The sequence below is a fragment of the Vipera berus genome (genome assembly GCF_964194415.1).
Source record: "Vipera berus genome assembly, chromosome: 1".
Classification (NCBI taxonomy): Eukaryota; Metazoa; Chordata; class Lepidosauria; order Squamata; family Viperidae; genus Vipera; species Vipera berus.
The window spans coordinates 28001537-28022530 of record NC_138202.1 but is presented as its reverse complement, the minus strand read 5'-3'; the positions used below and the strand labels follow the sequence as shown (position 1 = coordinate 28022530).

At 37.7% G+C, this 20994-nt stretch overlaps 1 protein-coding gene across 1 annotated transcript in view; it reads right to left on the bottom strand.

The window, feature by feature from the left end:
* The window catches only part of LRRC9 (leucine rich repeat containing 9), a gene marked incomplete at both ends in the record, with an annotated part of 58075 nt that extends 39559 nt beyond the window's left edge, over positions 1–18516 (bottom strand). Inside the window, 10 exons of the mRNA XM_081314559.1 lie at positions 1183–1359; positions 5580–5711; positions 7128–7336; positions 8965–9150; positions 11721–11903; positions 12666–12736; positions 13850–13913; positions 14798–14938; positions 16643–16861; positions 18460–18516. Of these exons, the coding sequence (XP_081170685.1) occupies positions 1183–1359; positions 5580–5711; positions 7128–7336; positions 8965–9150; positions 11721–11903; positions 12666–12736; positions 13850–13913; positions 14798–14938; positions 16643–16861; positions 18460–18516 (1439 nt within the window). The remainder of the gene's footprint in view (positions 1–1182; positions 1360–5579; positions 5712–7127; positions 7337–8964; positions 9151–11720; positions 11904–12665; positions 12737–13849; positions 13914–14797; positions 14939–16642; positions 16862–18459) is intronic.
* Between the last annotated feature and the right edge of the window lie 2478 nt (positions 18517–20994).

Below are 20994 nucleotides of genomic sequence, written 5' to 3'. Positions count from 1 at the left end.
AATGTAAATGTAGAAATCCTTTAATTCACCTAACATTAAAAATCTCCTCTTTTTAATACTGCCTTACAAATAGAAATAACTAACATATCACATAATATTATTATGAATCATAACCCCTGCACATGTTGAAGCAGCAGCTAGAGTGTGGTCCATGCTAGTTAATGAAATAATAAATTGTTAGTTCTATCAAGTGCCTCAAGCTTTATAAATATACTGATTGCCATGTATTGGGTATTCTTTAACTCTACTGCTCATTTTCATTATTTTACTTAGCAGATTCATCAAATATATTGGACTGGGCTGATGAGCAGCAATATGCCAATGAAGAACAACATAACAGCAGTGTTTCTGACAGCAGCATCATTTCTGATGAGATAATAGGAACTCTTCCTTTTTTATTCCGTGGTAAAATAATCAAGATTGCAGGATAACAGAATAACAGAGTTGGAAGGGAGCTTGGAGGTCTTCTAGTCCAGCCCACTGATCAAGCAGGACATCCTAGACCTTTGGAGACTGGCTGTCTAGTCACTTCTTAAAAGCCTCCAGTGATGAAGCACCCACAATTTCTGAAGGCAAGCTGTTCCACTGGTTAATTGTTCTCACTGTTAGGAAATTTCTCCTTAGTTGTAGGTTACTTTTCTCTTTGATTAAGTTTCCATCCATTGTTTCTTGTCTTACCTTCTGGTGTTTTGGAAAACAGGTTGAACCCCTCTTCTTTTAGGCAGATCCTCAAACACTGCTATCATGTCATCCCTAGTTCTTCTTTTTCCTAGACTAGACATACCCAATTCCTGCAACTGTTCTTCATATGTTTTAGCCTCCAGCCTATAGGATTTGCACCTCTTTTCTTACACAAATTCCTATTCCAGCTCATAATGTGCATAAATATCAATATGAAGCAGATTACTGGGTGACCAGATAAATAAAAACCATCTAAATTTCAAGCCCCATATAAGACTCCTAAAATAACACAAAATTCATAAAATCACAATATATTCCTACTCTCACATATAATAATATTGATTGGGTTGAATGCATCCTTACAGTAGGTCCACTGCAATCTAAATTCATTTTTCAGATAGATAGGTTTATTACACAGAGAACACATTCAATAAAAGCACAAAGAACCAAAGTCAATTAATTATCTATTTTTGATTATTATTTTTTAAAAAATTAACTCACATGGACTCATTTAACTCTTCTTTATCCAAAAAGTTTTGGAATTTCTCTTCAAAATTCAGCCTCAAAATCCGATTGTGCACCCTGACGACACGATTTACTTTCAGTGCAGTGATGCCATATGCTTTGAAGTCCCAGGCACAAAATCGGGATAAAATCAATTCATAACAGGAATTAAACCTGTGGTTAAGAGAGGACATGAATCACTATAATTAGTCAATAGAAAGATACCCTGCCCAAATACACTAGACAAAATTTTAAAAAACCTCTCCCTCCATTAATTACATTACAATAAAATCTAAGACAATTTCTCAATTTTGAAGGTAATTACTGTTGTTTTCAGATAAAAACAGCAGGAAGATTTCTCAATATTATTCTGAAAAAATAATGTCTATGAGGTGATGAGCAAGCAACTGAAATTTACATTTAGTTTGCTTTCAAACTTTATCATCACCTTACACTAAATTTATATTCCTTTATTTTGAATGTAATAGATTTGAGCACAAAACATAACAATGAAAGCTGCTTTCCAGCAAGTCAGACTATTAATTCATCTAATACTGATTACAATGATCAACCTTCAGAATTGAAAAGTGATCTTGGCATGCTTGACTGAAGATGCTGGAGACTGAACCCGAGATATTCTACTATATATACTTTCTCTGTCCCAGTGTTCTGAGAAAAATTTGCTTTCCTTTGAATGAAGTAACCTAGTAATTATTGCCATACATATTATCTGAAGTAAATTACTTCTTGGAATTTTTTTTATATAGCTTATCTACCTGTATTATATACAAGGTAGTCCTCAACTTACAACTGTTCATTTTATAATAGTTTGGAATCATGACAGCCTCGGAAAATTGAGTTATGACCCATCCTTCAAGTTAACAATGACTCTTGCACCACCCCCATGGTCACATGATCACAATTCCCGCACTTGACAACCATTTGCATTTATGATGGTTGCAAAATTTTGTAGGCATTCTCCTGGGTTCGACTGGTGCGCCAACTACGGCCTTATCTGGACCTGGATGCCTTACGTACAGTCACCCATGCCCTTGTGACCTCTCGCCTAGACTACTGTAACGCTCTCTACATGGGGCTGCCCTTGAGATCCACTCGGAAGCTTCAACTGGTGCAAAGTGCAGCGGCACGGACACTTTTGGGAGCCTCCCGATACTCCCATATCACACCTCTCCTCCGTGCGCTGCACTGGCTTCCGGTTGCCTTCCGTGTGAAGTTCAAGGTGCTAACAATGACATACAAAGCCCTACATGGCATGGGTTCGGACTACCTACGGGAGCACCTTCTGCCAATGTCAACACCCCACCGCCCTGTGCGCTCCCACAGAGAGGGCCTCCTCAGGGTGCCACCGCTCAAGGAATGTCGGCTTGTGGCGCCCAGGGGGAGGGCATTCTCAGTGAGTGCGCCAGCCCTCTGGAACTGCTTACCAACTGAAATCCGGATGGCCCCCGACCTCCGCACCTTCCAGCGCGACTTAAAGACTTACTTATTCCAGCAGTCCGGCCTGGCCTGATAGCTCTGATAGCTCTAATTGGGGTCCCAGTTTGTTTTGTTTTGATTATTGTTTTTCAATACTGTTTCGTTTTGTTGCCTATCTTACTCTGTACACCGCCCCGAGTCCCTCGGGAGAAGGGCGGTTTATAAAAACAAATAAATAAAATAAATAAAAACTTTCCCCATCAGCAAAATCAATTGGGGAAGCTGAGTTTGCTTAACAACTATGTGATTCACTTAACAACCATGGTAAAAATGGTTATAAAATCAGGTCTGTTCAAAACGATAAGTCCTTGTGCTCTCTGGGTTTGGTTGTTTTCTTGCAGACATTTCATTACCAAAACTAGGCAATGTTACTTATAACTCACTGACTTATTATGGAAATTCCAATCTCCATTGTGCTTATAAGTCAAAGACTAGCTGTATAGTAGGTGTTCCAAGCACACACTGAAGTAGTGCTTGCAATGTGATGTCTATGTGGGGTGCTATAAAGGAGTATAGTATAGTATAGTATAGTATGGTATAGTATAGTATGGTATGGTACGGTACGGTACGGTATAGTACAGTACAGTACAGTACAGTATAGTATCAATGTAACTTATTGCTTTATTAAATTTTGGAGGGGTTTGCTGTACAATGCATATAAGGCTGCATATTATTTTCTGCTTCCTTATGAGTAGGGCTTTCCCTTCTCTTGTAGAAATCAGTCTTTTCCCACATATTATAAGTAAGTCTATGGTTAACAATATCTGAATCTCTCGAAAGTGCTATCTAGGTGGCAAAGCAAGGATGAACTGAAAGCTAGATCAAGTGGCATACAGAGTTCAAGGAAGGGGAGATTTATATCATGCTTTTTACCCCAAAATGATATTTAGGGTAGTTGTCAGGTGCAAAAGACCAGGATCACAAGTGAAGTTCCAATTAAACAGCTATATTGCTTATGCCTATGCAGAGGAATATTCTCAACTAATGCTTAGCACCTACTAGACATTAGATAAGGGTCATGGGAATTCATAGTGGGTTGGACTTAGTACGCTTATAGCTATGTAGAGACTCTAGGCCAGGGGTGTCAAACTGCCAGCCCGTGGGCTGGTTGCATTATGCGGAGACCGCATCCACCTCAGCTCTGGCAAAGCAAATAGAGTTGCGGTACCCCACGCCACGTCACGTGGCGAGTTTGACACCTGTGCTCTAGGCTGATCCCATTTTTGACACTACCCCCAGGCTCTGCCATTTCTTCTACACCTGTTCACACCTTATTTACTTTTTGATTGACCTAGAGTATCTCTTAATCTTATTCCCTGACTGTTAGGACAACATGTCCTGACAGTTAGAATAGACTAAAATAGTATAGAGCTGGAAGAGACCTTGGAGGTCTTCTAGTCCAGCCCCCTGCTCAAGCAGGAGAACCTACACCGTCTCAGACAGGTGAATGTCTAGTCTCTTCTTAAAAATCTCCAGTGATGGAGCGCCCAAGATTTCTGGGGGTAAGCTGTTCCACTGATTGATTGTCCTCACTGTCAGGAAGTTTCTCCTTAATTCCAGGTTGCTTCTCTCTTTGATCAGTTTCCAACCATTGTTTCTTGTCTTTCCATCTGGCGCTTTGGTAAACAACCTGGCCCCCTCTGCCTTGTGGCAGCCCCTCAGATACTGGAACACTGCTATCATGTCTCCCCTATTTCTTCTTTTCTTTAGACTAGCCAAACCCAAGTCCCGTAGCCATTCTTCGTATGTTTTAGTCTCCAGGCCTTTGATCATCTTAGTTGCTCTTCTTTGAATTTTTTCCATACTTTCGACATTTTTTTGGTGATATGGTGACCAAAATTGGTTGCAGTATTCTAGGTGTGGTCTTACTAGGATTTTATAAAGCGGTAATAATACTTCCCGTGATCAGTGCAACAACTTGCCTCCAGATGTTGTGAATGCTCCAACACTGGAAGTTTTTCAGATGAGACTGGACAAACATTTGTCCAAAATGTATAGGACCTCCTGCCTGATGAGAGGGTTGGACTAGAAGACCTCCATGTTCACCTTCCCACTCTGTTATTCTGTTATTCATCTGACTCAAAAGCTCACAAATGTAAAAATGGAAGGACACTTTGATTCCCACAATGGATGAATGGCTGTAAAAGGTGATAGAGTTAGCAGAATGGCTAAATCTGCATTAACCATGTTTGTTTTCCTTAATCTTTTATAACTTTCTTCCCTTCTGTTTTCTATACAAAATATCCAGTTTCCTTAAATTATAGGTTGTTATGATGTCCCAACTGCCAAAGCTGCAATATGGAATATAGAAAGTTGTATTTTACAAGTTACTGGGCTACTACATCTTATTGCCGAGATTGACTTGCTGTCAGTTTCCCTGTTTTTAGACAGGCAATAGCATCTAGGTATACCATGAATTAGGGACGCGGTGGCTCAGTGGGTTAGGACGCTGAGCTAGTCGATCAGAAGGTCGGCAGTTTGGCGGGTCGAATCCCGAGTGCCGCGTAACAGAGTGAGCGCCTGTTACTCGTCCCAGCTTCTGCCAACGTAGCAGTTAGAAAGCACGTAAAAATGCAAGTAGAAAAATAGGGACCACTCCGGTGGGAAGGTAACAGCGTTCCGTGCGCCTTTGGCATCTAGTCATGCCGGCCACATGACCACGGAGACGTCCTCCGACAAGTGCTGGCTCTTCGGCTTTGAAACGGAGATGAGTACCGGCCCCTAGAGTCGGAAACAACTAGCACGCATGTGCGGGGGAACCTTTACCTTTACCTTATATCATGAATACATGCAGATATGCTCCACAACCAGTGGCCTCAACCCCTTTTACTCCTGATGCCATTAAAACACTGCAAGATTAAAGATTAAAATTTTAGAACACTGCAAAACAACTGTACCAAACATCATTTGGTGAGCCCTCTTCAAATCGTGTGTTTCCCACAGATTCCAGTTCAGTAAGCAAAAACTGTACTGCCAAATTGCTGGTTCTCTTCTTCTTCTTGGCTTCCACTTGATAAATACTTTCAATTCTGCAATATAAAACACAGGAGACACCATAGCTGAAGATTCACAGTGAATGGCAAAGTACAGAAAAGGGCAATGATCTAAAGAACTGCTTAGCAAGCTTTATGAATATGTAAGACCTCAGAGCCAGGTAAAGGTAAAGGTTCCCCCGCACATGCGTGCTAGTCGTTTCCGACTCTAGGGGCCGGTGCTCATCTCCGTTTCATAGCCGAAGAGCCAGCGTTTGTCCGAGGACGTCTCCGTGGTCATGTGGCCGGCATGACTAGACGCCAAAGGCGCACGGAACGCTGTTACCTTCCCACCGGAGTGGTCCCTATTTTTCTACTTGCATTTTTATGTGCTTTCGAACTGCTAGGTGGGCAGAAGCTGGGACGAGTAACAGGCGCTCACTCTGTTACGCGGTACTCGGGATTCGACCCGCCAAACTGCCGACCTTCTGATCGACAAGCTCAGCGTCCTAACCCACTGAGCCACCGCGTCCCTTCTCCTCAGAGCCAAGGACGGTCCTAATGAAGGTTTTTTTTCCTGATTTTCCAACTTTCCCCTACTAAAACATATGTTATCTGTCTTATTGAACTTAAACAGATACAATGGAAACACAATCAGTATTCAAATTCTATCAAGTGCTCTGCAAGAACCAAAAGTGTACCTGCACTCCATTGCGTGTATAAAGTTGCTATAATAAAAGAATAATATTTACCACTATTACATAAAAGAATAAGCACGTCTCTTTTTTAATGTTAGATTAAGGATGGCGTTAGTTAAAAAAATCCAGGATTTGTCAAAGTTCAACATTACTCCCAGCTAGAATTAATGTATTTTTGTACCTGAAAAGAAATGTGATCCTGAATTTTAGGCTATTCATGCATCCCTGAAATTATCCAACCCAACTCATCACATTCCATTTTTTAGCTAATGGAAAATAGTCCTCCCATTATAAAGGAGAATTATTTGGGGAAATACCCACTTTCCTTTCAGTTAAATACAGTATTTTTGCTTTCATCACACACATTAATGTCCCAACGGAAACTATTTCAGAAAAGGCAAAAGAAGCGATTTTTTTAGAGGGCCCCTGACATCTACGAATGTAAAAATATCAACATGAAAATCATTAATCTAAAAATTCAGTACTGAATTTATACAGAGATAACCTTTCAAGTCCTAAAGTTCTGATATGGATTTCCTGAAAACTTCTCTCCTTGCTGCAAATTCTTTCACAATAAAATAGTATTTCCTAATGACATAAACGCAGAGCATCTTACTTGCCTATTCCAGAGGACATGTAAGTTTGAAAGAACTTGAGGACCAGCATGCAACCCACAAGCCCAAAGTGGATCTTATTTCAAGCAATGAATTCAGTGTCTTCAAGTCCCAAACCTGTTCAAACAGCAGCCCTTGCACCTTTCACAAGATGTACATACTCCTGCAGTTTCTTGTTCCAGAAATTTATTCTTCTTTTGAGAGCATCTAATTTAAGTAGAAATAGTTGCTCCAGACTGGATTCCTCTGAGGTCTCATCTGGACTCTCAACATCCCCATCTGATTTTTCATATTCAAAGCTCCAGCTTGAAGAAACTTTACTAGCTTGTATTCTACCACTTGCTTGAAGTTCCATTAATTCACGTTCTAGCTGTTTCAAGACAGTAAAACAAATGCATTAGTTTGACTGAAAGTTATGAAGATTGTGAACATTTAGTGAAAAGCTAAAGCCCAAAATTATATAAATAATGTGCAAAAATAGGACAAGAACCAGTAGATGTTTTGCTGCACATCACTGCATAAATAAGAAAATACAAATAATGATGTTATTCCACAATGAAGAAAAATACTAGAGTAAAATTATCCAGTAGGCACACTTTCTAGAAACTATATCTAATATCTAATAAAACTATTGCCAAAGATACTAATATAGCCAAGAAATGGGGTCCTTAACACTTGGAGCACCAGACCCAGGGCTTTTTTTCTCATAGAATGCTCAGAACGGCGTTCTGGCACCTTTTTTTGCCCACACACACAAAAAAGCTTTTGCACAAGCTGTGCTACTCCCTCCAAACTCGCGCATCCTACTTTCCTAAGACGCGCGAGTTTGGAGTTGGAGAAGCCAAATGAGGAAAGTAGGATGTGTCAATTTGGAGTTTGGGAAGGCGGGCATCTGATGGCGACTGCCATCAGATGGCGACTGTCAGCGAGAGTTTGCACGGGAGCGGGCTGGCGAGGAGCACATGGCAAGGCTACCGCTCCCTCTGCCATCGGCCAGCCATTAGCAGGCACTGAACAGAGAGCAGACTTGCAGCATGACAAACCCCCACGGCCTCGACAAGGCGCTGAAGATGTCTCTGCAGAAGCGGCAGAGAGAGATTGAGCCAACAGGGAAGCAAAGGTGTGGGGAAAGGAAAGCATTGCAAAGTAAGCTAACTTACAAAAAGGGGATCTCTCTCTCTCTCTCTCTCTCACACACACACACACACATACTTCTCCACCCTTTAATATCTCTCCCCCACCCCCTTTAATATGTCTTCCCCACCCCCTTGTCTTCCTCCACCCCCTTTAATATCTTCCCCCACCCCTCAATGTTTCCCCCACCCCTTAATATCTTTTCTCCCACCCCCTTTAATATTTTTTCTCCCACCCCCTTTAATGTCTTCCCTACCCCCTTTAATATCATGTCTTCCCCCTTTAATATCTCTCCCCCACCCCCTTTAATATCAATGAGGCTCCTCCAGTGGACCATGAGCCGGTGCTCGCCCCAGTCCCATCCCCCCTCCACCGGAGACCATCAGATTTGCCCCAGTCCTGCCCAGCTCTGAACAAGTGCCCCTGACCCAAGTGACTGAGCTGGCCACGCCCACACAGTAGGCCATGCCCATGCCAGATTAACAAGATTTAGGATTAGGATTGATTAAATTTATACAAGATGAGAGTTCCGGCACCTTTTTTAAAGAAAAAAAGCACTGACCAGACTGATCACATAACAAGGACTTCACAGCCGTACAAAAGGCCAAATGGGCCAGCATGATCCTAATCTCATCCTAAACTCTGAAATTTTCAGAGTGAGATTGAACCTGGAACATTCTGGACTGCAAAGCCTGCATTCTACCAAGCTTTTTAATGAAGAAAGGCTCACTACTGAATTGCTGCCATTACTTCTGAGGGAAACACTCTCCTACTTGAATTACTGAAAGTATAACAATAGATTACGGGCAGGCATGTGAAACTTCAATGGTAGAATTCAAACAATAGAATTCAGCCAGAATTTACTTTGGTGGTGGCGGGGTTTGCCTTTCTTACATGTTTCACACAGCAGCTGAAATGTTTAAGACGATCTTCTGGCAATTTCTGTAGCTTGTTCTTTCTTTCTTTTAGCTTTTCAACCTCCTCATTCAGTTGCCTGTGAACACTCTTGATTCGCATATTGTAGTACATCACTTTTTTCATCACAATTGTCTTCAAAAGATAAAAGGGAAACTCAGAAAGAAGCTGAATGTTAGCATTTAAGGATACAATAATAAATTAAAAATTCTAAAATATCATCATGCCATTGTTGGATTGTAGTCCCCAAGTTTGAACAAGGTGGACATGATATGGAACAGTCTCGCATAGGAAAGCATTTCAATGTTCCTTCTATACTTTCTCTATCTTCATCAGGCCCATTCCCACACAATGGAAGTGCTTTTACACCATTCCTTATTGTAAAAAATCTGCTCTTCTCTGGGTAAAGTTCCAATGCTTCTACAGCAGGCATGTCAAACTTGTGACATTACGTGACGTCGCACGACGTATCGTGAATTTTTCCCCATTGCCGGCAATGGGGTGGGCGCGGTTTTAGTATGATGCATCTGGCCCGCGGGCCGGCAGTTTGACATGCCTGTTCTACAGCAAGCAGCTCCATACAATGACGACATCAAGAACAGTTAATGAATAGTGGACTAACACTAATTTATTTATTTATCCAATTTATTTGCTGCCCATCTTGTGGTTCAGGTTGAGCAGCTAACATAAATATATCTATTTATGGAAGAGGGACAGAATCGTGGATATTCTAAGGCAGGGGTGTCAAACTGCCGGCCCACGGGCTGGACGCATCATCCAGAAGCCACACCCACCCCATTGCCGGCAATGGCAAAACTGTCCCAATAGGTTGACATGTCTGTTCTAAGGTAAAGGATGAACAGTGTTGAGAGAAACAGTCCTTTTGAAAGGCAAAATGAGCCATCTGTACAGTAGTTTAATGGTACAGAGGCTAATTTCTTTCTGATCCAATTTAAAAAAACCCATGTATTTCAGCAAGATGTGCAGTAGGTTCATTTAAAAAAAAAGAAACAAGTAAAGTAAAATGCAATAAGGTTATTTGCTATGACACATATCCACAAAGTTGCTAAAACAATAATTTCCAAAATGTGTTTTCAGTTTTTTCTCCAGTTTCTCTCTATGGGTTTGTTTTTTTTAAAACAGGAAAATTAAAGCAATACAAATTTCTGAAAAACAGAGAAAGGAGACCTATCAGAGATAAGATTAGTCTTTATTCTCAGCAAACATTTTCTAAATTGGGAATGATGGAGATTGCTTTTTCACACATATACCCCATAAACTAATTTTATCACACTGATAAATGACAGTGATTCAAAAAGACTTCTCTTGCAGATCTTACTTAATATCAGGACAATTCATTTCCTTGGAATATTACAAGTACAGGCAATCCTTCAAATGGGCTGTTTGCAGCTTTAAAAGTCAGATGTAACTTCTTAAACTGAATCTAGAAAACTACTTGCATACGGTGCAGATTTTTCAATATTGGAGTGGTACAATTTGGGCAATTAAAGATTGCTAGGCACTCTTCAAGAATAGCTTATATAAAACATTCAGCAATGATTTGAAGTGATGAAACCAACAATTTAATGGATAATTCCTGTGGTATCAGATTGATACTAGAACATTCAATTAGCATAGTAAAAATCCTTGTGCAATGCACTCCTTTCCATCAACAATATCTGATAGCATACAGTATGGGAAAAGCTGAACCTAGCTTTTCAGGATTAGCACAGGTCTTCAAGAACAGGTTTAATATCAAGCTCCAAACCAAAGAACTAACATTTAGTCTTAAAGAATTTCAGGTGAGGGTCATTTTCCTGCCACACATGACTGAATCTGGGCAACATTCAAAAGACAGCCTAGGAGGTAATTATTCCTGTAGGCTTTCTATATTTAGCAATAGGGATAGCCCCATTAGCATAGCTCTTCTCCCCTGGAAAAGGATTCTTCTGTCCTATTCAAACAACTGTTGAAGTTAGGATTAAACTACAAGTCAGATAATCAAGTAAACCTATAATTAACTGAAGAACTGTTTAAATTAATTTAAAAAATAACTAAGCATTAATCTCTACAATTGATATTATTGTACTGTATTGTATTATAGACTTGGCTATTTGAACTTGCCGGCCTGGACTGAGGGATTGGGATTTTAGATCTTAAATTTTAAAAATTTTAAATTTTAGAATGTTTATTATTTAGGGCTATTTGATTTAATCTCATTTTAATTTTTATATATTGTGTGTTGTTTATAGCGTTTTAATTGCCCTGTACACCGCCCCGAGTCCCTTCGGAGAGGGGCGGTATATAAATCTAAATTATATATATATATATATATATATATATATATATATATATATATATATATATATATATATATATATATATATATATATATATATATATATATATATATATATATATATATATATATATATATATATATATATATGTGGATCCTTGGTTTTTCGGGTTTTTCCCCGCGTAGAACCCGCGTAGTTCTACGCGGGGAAAAACCCGAAAAACCAAGGATCCACATACAGGCACCCGCGAAAACCTCAGAAAACAATATATATATATATATATATATATATATATATATATATATATATATATATATATATATATATATATATATATATATGGAATACTCATATAATTGGCTAATAGTAACTTTTTCTGTTCTGATTCTTAAAATTTGTACTCACCTCTGCCAGCTCTTTGATTTGTTTAGAAGATACATCATAAGTGTCAAGCTTTTGAAGCAAAGGAATGTGATATAGCACATGTGTTGCATAATTGAAAAGATGACAAACAGGGTTGGGTTTATACTGGGGGTCATTCAAACACAGGTCTCTTAAACAAGGCAATCTTGCCAAATTGGTAATTTCCTTTGCAAAAGAAAAAGAAAATGAAAAAGCACCACTTTCAAATATATCTAATATCAAGAACTATTCCAGGCTTCTCCATTCAGAGGAAACCTGCATAAACCTAGGAATAAAATAAACTGAAATATTTCAATGTTACAATTTCTTAACAACAAATAACCTTGCTCCATATTACCCTGCTCCTCTGTGAATTGCACTGTTTGCCAGTTTTGCTTCCAGGTCCAAGTCAAGGAGCTGATGATGACTTATAAAACCCTGCATTCCATAGGACTGTGTTACTTGAGGCACCACCTTTCCCCAATCATATCTACATGTCCCATCAGGTCCAGCATGAAGGGTATATTCTATGTCAGCCAGGGATTGTCATCTTTAGGGCCCAGGAAGGCAGCTTTCCCTGCTGTGTTTCCCTTTCTTTGGAACATTATCCCCCAGAACTCAGATTGGCCCAACTTTCGATGTTTGTTGCAAGGCTCTAAAAACATGGTTTTGCCAACAGGCATGGTGAACCAAGGGTGTGGCAGAGCTGTGCAGTGGATGTATTGATTGTTACTGATGGATATTGACTATCCATCAGTATGAATTTTTTGTAGGGTTATATGGTTTTTAGTTTGTTTTTCTTTTTAATAATTGTATTTGTATCTCTATACTGTTTTTTCTATGAGTTGCCCAGAGATACATTGAGATAGGCAGCTTTATACATCTGAATAATAAAAGAAATTAATAAACCAGTTACATCAATCAAGCCAATGAGAAGACAACACTTACTTTAAATGAGCATATTCTGTTACCAGACAAATTTAATTTTTCAATACTTTCACTTGGATCTAAGCGGTTTCCTAAAAGAGAAAAGGAGGGAAATTATTCTTGAACTTTCTCCTTTTTTGTGGTTTTGGTTGCTATTCAAAAAACTAAGCAAGGTCAGATCTGGTTACTGGTTAGACAGATGGTCACCTGGAAATGCAAAGCTGTAGGAAAGACTGAAAAAAGAAGAAAGTAGTCTCATATAACTTCTATATTGTTGCCAAGAAAACTGCATGGGTGTGCCCATGGAAGAAATAGGAAAATAAATCTGATTCAAGAGTCTTTTTTTCTTTTTTTCTTTGTAAATTGTAATAGTATACAAGTAAATACAATAGAACAATTTCTACAGAAAAATAAATTTCTCTACACATAGGCAAATCTTTTAAAAACACATTGGATCCACTTGACAATCTAGCATTCTATTTTCCACAATAATTAACAACTGCCTCTGGAAGTTCATGGGAAGACCTGAACATAGTAGCCCTCTCCCAACTTAGACTAAGGAAGATGACCTTGATAGAGACATACAAGATTTGTTGCATCATCTTCCTTACACTCTATACCCATTAATGTTCCTGTGCTAATAATATTCAGAAACACGCACCTCTGATCCAGGATAAAGTTATATTTCCTCTTTTATACAATTGATATCAGTGATACAGCAACATCAGAGCCAAAGTCCATGACTCAGCCAAAACAGTTGACCCACTATCAACTCCTGGGCTGAAATAACATGAAATAGGCTGAAGTGGGATTGATGCTGTTTCTCACACCACTTTTTTTTCTTATTATTTGTGTCAAAACATGATGTGATTACAAATGCCTGTGTTATTATTTGTACATACTGAAAAAATTGGGTAACAAAATGAAACTTATACTCTGGTAATAGGACAATCACTTGAAGATTGTCCTATTGTCACTAAAATTCCCCCTAGGTAAAACCGTTAAGCTTAGCATCTAAAATCTTAGCTGTACTACTGTATTGCATAGCACGGAATATAAAAGTTTCATACTACTGTAAATCACAAGCTACTGAGCAAGTTTCATACTATTGTAAATGATAAGCTACTGAGCAAGAGAAGGGTTCTGTTCGCTGTTGTTTGCCCCATTAGTAATATGCAAAATAACAGATATGCAAAATCTTGTACCAATTTTACTAATATTGTTATCTGCAAGATTGAGTTCTTTCAGTCTCTGCAATGAAGTCAGCCCCTGTAAAAAATACAGATTATTGTATTTAGAATCATATAACGTTGCAAATTCTTAAGGAATGTAGCTATTCTTTAAACCAGACATACATTAGACTATGTTGCATAAAGCAAATGATTTTGGAAAACAATTTTAAACCAAGCTGTATTTTGTCTAATTTTCTGCATGTATTTTGTCTAATTTTCTGCTTGTTTCCTGAGTACAACCATTAAGGATAGGCTTTCTACAACTATTTTATTTAGCAGATTCCTAATAATTTTATTCCTTTAATACGGATAATAGCTTTGCAATTGTGGAACTCTATCGGAAGATTAAGTTCAAATAGCTCTTATGCTATTTTGTTTTAAATTACAATGGAGGACATCCTTTGTTCATCGATTCTTGACACTTGCAGAGTTATTATAAAACAAGATCCTCTTAAGAATATTATTTTCAAGTGAATATTATTTCATGTCTGGTTGGATGGTTATTTACTTGCTTTAGAACAAATAATTTTAATGTTGATTGTTTAAATTTTAACTGTATCTTAATTCTACCTTCAGAAGGAGGGGGGCGAGAAGCAAAGAAGAAAAAAAGGAAAGGGAAGAAAGAATAATTCTTTATAATTATTGGTGGATTGGGAAATATAATTAATCACCTGTACAACTGGGACACCTAAGAGATTAGTACTGCTGAAATTGTATTTGTATTGTTGCCAAATATATTGATCAGAAAGTCCTTTTGGTGATAAAAGTGCTTCTGGAATAAAATAGATCAGCTGTTCTAGCTGTTCTACAGTTTCCTACACAAGTTTAACTATTTAAATATTATCTTCTTCTCTCTCACTTGCTTACCCTTACAAAGAAGAAATAGTTGAGAATCAATAGCTCTTCAAAACCCAATCTTACCTGTATTTCTTTAATCTGGTTCCCATTAAGCCAAAGTATCTCCAGCTTTTGTAGCATTTCCAGATTTTCAATAATCGAAATCATATTGCGATACAGGTAAAGTTTTTGCAAAAGAATACATTTTTCCAAACCAGCAATTTTCTGCAAAGAAATTAAAGTCACCAATGAGGAAAATGCAGAATTTCCAGAAAGTAGAACAAGAGTTTAGGGGAAATGCCTTAACCACACTGCCAAACTGTCATCTAAACCTGGTACATGAAGCTTTAATTTCATTCTGACTATCTCATTAGATAGACATAAGCCACTATATTTTCAGACTTCCCTTTCTATACATAGGCCTGGGCTCCTCCAAATACTTCTGGGATAAGTAATAACCTTTAACTACTTAAAATGAACTATTACTGCTTTTAACATGTCTTAATGTTGCAGTAGATCCACAATTCATGATTACCAACTTTTTTTCTAATGCACAAATATAAATTTGAAACAAAGGAGAAGTTAGTCTTTCTTGAATCAACTTTGATTACTAGAAATTTCACAAACAAGGGGATGTAATTTTCAGGACAACAATACAGTAATAGTTCAATGCTACATTTTTCAAGCAACTAAGATATACTAGTGGTTTTCTGTCCACGTTCTAATCAGATATGGCCCTGTTTTTCAAGATTTGAGCATATGTTAACATCAAATAATACATTTAAGGTGAGGTATGAGATAAATGCAAAATAGATTGAGACTGTTTACTTGGGCAACTTCTCTATCTTTGCTAAGATTGCAATCAGATTAAAATCTAAGTATACAAGCTGAAGCTTCAGAGCTACATTCTCTTCAAAAATAGGTGAGGCCTATGCATTCATTAAAAGGTTGTGCAAAATATTACATCTTAGAACATTCTGAGCTTGGAAAGGCCCATGCTAAGTTGGAATGGCCTACTTTTGAATCTGTGACAAAATATTTTCCTCGCTCTATATTGCAACCAAATCTTGTTAAGTAAATACACATGTATAAATTAATGTTTTTGACTATACTTTGTGTTATGTAAAATTAATAGAGTTGGTGTTTTCACTGAATCTATTTTGGAAGTGTTTGGGGTGATTAGAAAACGTCTTTCACAATGTGTGTGACTTATCTGGGGGAAATTGGAAACTTAATTCAAGCATGATTTCCTGAAAGAATTAGGTGTAGGCTTTGCCACTAAGAAAATACTGGTGTTGCCAAGCCCAGTGTTATTATCATCTGCCATGGAAGTGTTATAATCACCAAAACAGAGAGCAGTTTGAAGAGGCTTTTTTTCCCCAAACTGGGACAAAAAAATGGATGGGAACACAGTGGATGAGTGAATAATAAAGAGTATCATAACACTAGATTGCTCAGTCAGATACAGCATTGAGATGGCAGAAGGACAATAAAAAGTGGGTAGAAAAATGGTTATGCATTGTGCTATGAATAACATTATCTCCACTAGAATCTAAGAAAGCATGAAAAATGTTGCACAAACTGGCAGGATCCCAAAGCAGAAGGTGAATTTTGGTTCAGGGAACACAGCCTCTTAGGTGATTGTGTTCTTCCAAAGCCAGCCTTGCTCAATATTTTTGTGCTTAATATTTTAGTTATTCAACAAAGTGTTTATTCTCATGATGAAATAAAATAATGAATAAAAAGAAATGAAAAAGAAATTAAATCTTTTTTGTTTATATACAGTACTACTTTTTCTAGTACAGTCCTGGCGTACCACTCAAAAAAGTCAGATTCTTTAAACTAGAAAAAGTTGCAAAAGAGTACAAGTTAAATAAAGATTTCCTCATGCACCGGAAATTAAAATGCTGGACTTTAGTTCATACTTACTGTCAAACAGCATTCAGCTATCCATAATTCTTTAAGAAACGGACAGTTCTCTAAATCAGAAATCCACTGGATGTGCTGCCTAACCAGAGTTAGTTTTGTTAAACCAGGGAAATGAGACAAGCCTACTATTCTGGGGTAGCCTGAGAAAAACATTTCCAAGCTTTGTGTTGAAGGTCCTTCTTGCTCAAGTCTTTCATAAGCCAATCCATTACTTGTACACTGGAAGAAACAGATAAAATTATTAGTATGTGTTTGTTATGACTGAAAGATAAAACTATAAGAAAACTCCAAATAACTTTGTATTTTGACAAGTAAGTATCCAGAAGAACTCCATATGTATTTCTTTTGGTCTAATACTAATTCTAGGGAGCCCTTATGTTTGAAATAGTGGTGAATATCTAGCTCAGATGTAGGATGAGGGTGAAGGTTCGTTCTTCAAGCTTGTGGGTTGGTTTCCGAATGTTTTGTTACCAGGCTAGAAAACATCTAGCTAGGTAAAACTCCGCTGAAGATGTTTCCTAGCCTGGTAACGAAACGTTCGGAAACCAACCCAGAAGCTTTACCCTCAGCCTTATGTTGCCTATTTCACTGCCTAACTTTTTTTTAAAAATTGAATTTTACACTGCAATTCACCATTTGGTCTACATCTTTTTTGGCTGCAAGGACCACATGCATCTCAATGATTTTCACCTTAGCTGAGAAAATTTAATTTACAACACACAAGGCTTCGCCATCTACTCTGAGTGACAAAGAAGAGTAATAATACTATAGAATCATCAAAAATAGTTAAAGCAAAAAGACAATATTGTGAAAACACTATGCCATTGCACTGAAAATCTGGAAAATTGCCTTATTAATGATAACCCGATTGTTAGTAAGAAATAATCACAATTTTCAAAAGATGTGTTGACATCACATGCTGATCAGTCATTACTTTAACAGTTGATAGAATTAACCATATTTAGCATGTCACGCACACACAGTTAGAGAATACTTGTTCATCAGAAATAGTGTAATGCCATCAGTGAAATGAATACAATGATTATGGGTCTCAAGATCAGTGGAGTACTCAGTTGTATACCCTGCTCCTCATAATGACAAACAGAATCTACTGGAATCCTTACAAGGAAGAATAAAAACACAGAGACTGCAACAGTCTCCTAGTAACTTCTAAAAGACTTCAACCTGGGACCTTGCAGCATTTATATAGTTCTTATAAAAATATCAACTGATAAATCTATCATATTTGCATATAACCCTGAAAAGTATTAAGATTTCTTGATTCTATCTTCTTAAAAGACTCTCCTTTACAGAATATGCAGTAACAAGGAACATTCCTTGAAAATGCATGGTTGCAAACTACAACAGTGATAATCAAAACATATGAATGATTGACAGAATCAGTTTAATATTGTAAAAGATGCCAGACAACCTATTAAACAAATAAGGTGCCAAATTATCCTATTAAATAATAAATAACAGTAAAAGAGATAGAGCAGTGTATATAGCAATAATAACAAGTTAACTTGCTTCCTCTGTACTGCCAGTAAAGCCTATATGTGATATGTACTTAAAAGTTTGCTTCATGTACAACACTAATAAATATTTAATAATACACAAATTACACAAATAATTACACAAATTCTAAACAGTGAATTGAAGGGTTATAAGGGGGTGACATATATGGTAATATTTTTATAAGCCCAGTTGTAAGTTCAGAGGGGTAGTTATTGTTTATCATTCTGTTTGATTGCTATTATAGAATTAGCAAATATTTAGACAATCAAAGAGGTTTTTAAAAACACACCAAAACTTACCAACTCTTTAATTATTTCATCAGAAGCAATCTGGTTTTGAGAATCACTCTGTATCATTTTCTGAGCATTTCAGCTTAAAAGACATAGTTCATACCTAAAGAATAAAAATGTAATATCTTTCTAAGAAATTAGTTATGAAGCCAAGACTCAGCTGTTAATGGAGGATAAGAGAGGACATATGATAAAATATAAACTTTAAGATATCTAGACCCCAAGCTCCAAAGCATCAGAAATCTAGAGCACTTTTTCCCAATCTTGGCAACTTTCAGATATACTTCAACTCCCAGAATTTTCAGCATAAATCAGAAGAAATCTGAGGAAAAGGAAGAAGAATAGATTGAATGGAAGATAAACTTATCAGGACAATTGTGGGAAATTGGAGTAATAGGAAGGCGATTGAATGAATACAAACTGTAATTAAATGGCCTTTCTTATTTCAAATAATACATATATTAATAGAGGGAGAACTGTTTGAGAATTCAAAAGTGCTATCATGGAAGGTTAGTTGGCAAAGGAAAAAAGCCAGAGTAAGGCTGAAAGAAACTAGGGTTTTGATTTATTAGAGGAGATTTTATACTACTGATTAGAGTAGGGGTGTCAAACTCAATTTCATTGAGGGCCGCATCAGCTTTGCGGTTGCCCTCAGGGGGCCGGGTGGGTATGGCCTGGGTGGGCGTGGCCTACTGGGTGGGCGTGGCTAGAGTGCGTATGGCCTACTGGGTGGGCGTGGCCAGCTCTACATCGTTCGCATCAAGGGTGCCTATGGGGGCCTGGGCAGGAGTGGGACAGATCTGAGGGTCTCTGGCAGAAGGAGGGTCTCTGGGCCAGGGCCAAGGCAGTGGGGGCCGTTTCCTCACTGTTTCCAGGATGGCTTCGCGGGCCACATGAAACCACTTTGCAGGCCGGATGTGGCCCCCGGGCCTTGTGTTTGACATGTCTGAGGGTTGAATATGGTGGAAAATAGATAATTTTTAGAAAATAAAGTAACATTATAATTGAATAGGTAAGATGTGTAATAAGGTTAATAGACTCTTGGTTTAATATGGTAGAAAATAGATAACTTTTAGAAAATAGAATAAGATTATATGCAAATAGATGTGTATTTAGAATATTAGATTTTGTTATAAAAAGGGGAAAATGTAGAAGTTGAGATAAGGGAAACTCTGGTCACCTAAAGCTTGGAGATTATAATATAACAAATCTTAAGTTGAATATTGAGTGGAAAGTAAAGCCTGGGAAAAAAGCAATAACAGGACATTGATTGTATAACAGGATGGAATGCAAACACAATTAAGATATGTATAAGCTAAAAATTATTGATAAATGTAACAAAGATGGTTTTACTTAGTTGATAACAATAAGAACTCTATTATCCCAATATGAGATAGTAGTGTAGCAGAGCTGGCTGAGAGGCTTTGCAGGAGCCTGGCCGGAGGGAAGGAGGTGGAGCACCCAAGTTCTAGATTTTTTAATTAACTGCCTCTATGAGAGTCATTTTTTGATGATCTGTAAAGATAATCTTTTCATTTTTTCCCTAATAATTAGGATGTTATGTACTAATCTGAGAAAAGAAGTGGATTCTGATGGTTGTATTTTTACTACTTCTGAATGGGTTGCTCAAAACTGGATAGTGTCAATGCTGCTAGCAATAGCTTGGAAGAAATTTACAGAACATATTTACACTACACTGGTTATGAAGTATGAAATTCCTTATTATCATGCATTTGCAAAACAAAACAAAACACTGATTATAGATGCATGACTCAGTTATCTTCTATAAAATAGACAAGTTTGCTGTTGTAAAATTTGAAGTTAATTGGGGTAAAAGGAGTTACATCCATAAAAATGCTAAGTGTTATTGTGACTAACAACAATATTTGTAGGTTAAAAGAACATGTTAAAATTATAATTTCCCAAAAACACCCTTAATCAGAACAGCATTCTATATATAGAGAACATGATTTCAGACACATTGCCCACAAAACAGGGATACATAACAATTAAAGTGTTCTAGTTTCATTGATTAATGCAACACAATAAATCCAAAAACTATTTTAACAAAACACAAATGCTGCGTTCAAATAGCATATTAAGCACAAATACATATTAGTTCAATGTGATAGTATGCTTCATGTAACATAATATGCTACAAGGCTGTGTTTAAACCACTACTTGCCCCTTAAAACTACAACTTACTAACTTATGGAAGAAAGAAGGTGCTTCTCTTTGGGGGGAGGCAAAAGAAAGCACCTTCCCACCCCTCAAATGATTACAGAATAATTCCATAGCCTGAGATGATCGGAATCCTAATCCAACCCATTCGAAGTGCACCTATTTGGGAAAGGCGATGGAGCAGAGACGATTCCACTGGTCGCCGAGTGCCCCTAATCGTCCTTCCCAGCGGCCATCACTCACCTGCCTGAAGCCAAAGTTGCTGCCCAAATAACTCCAGGCTGTGTACAACAGAGGCCTTCCTCGTCACTAGGCAACCACATTTTCTCGCTCATTGCCAAGCTCCAGCCAACCAGCGGAGAC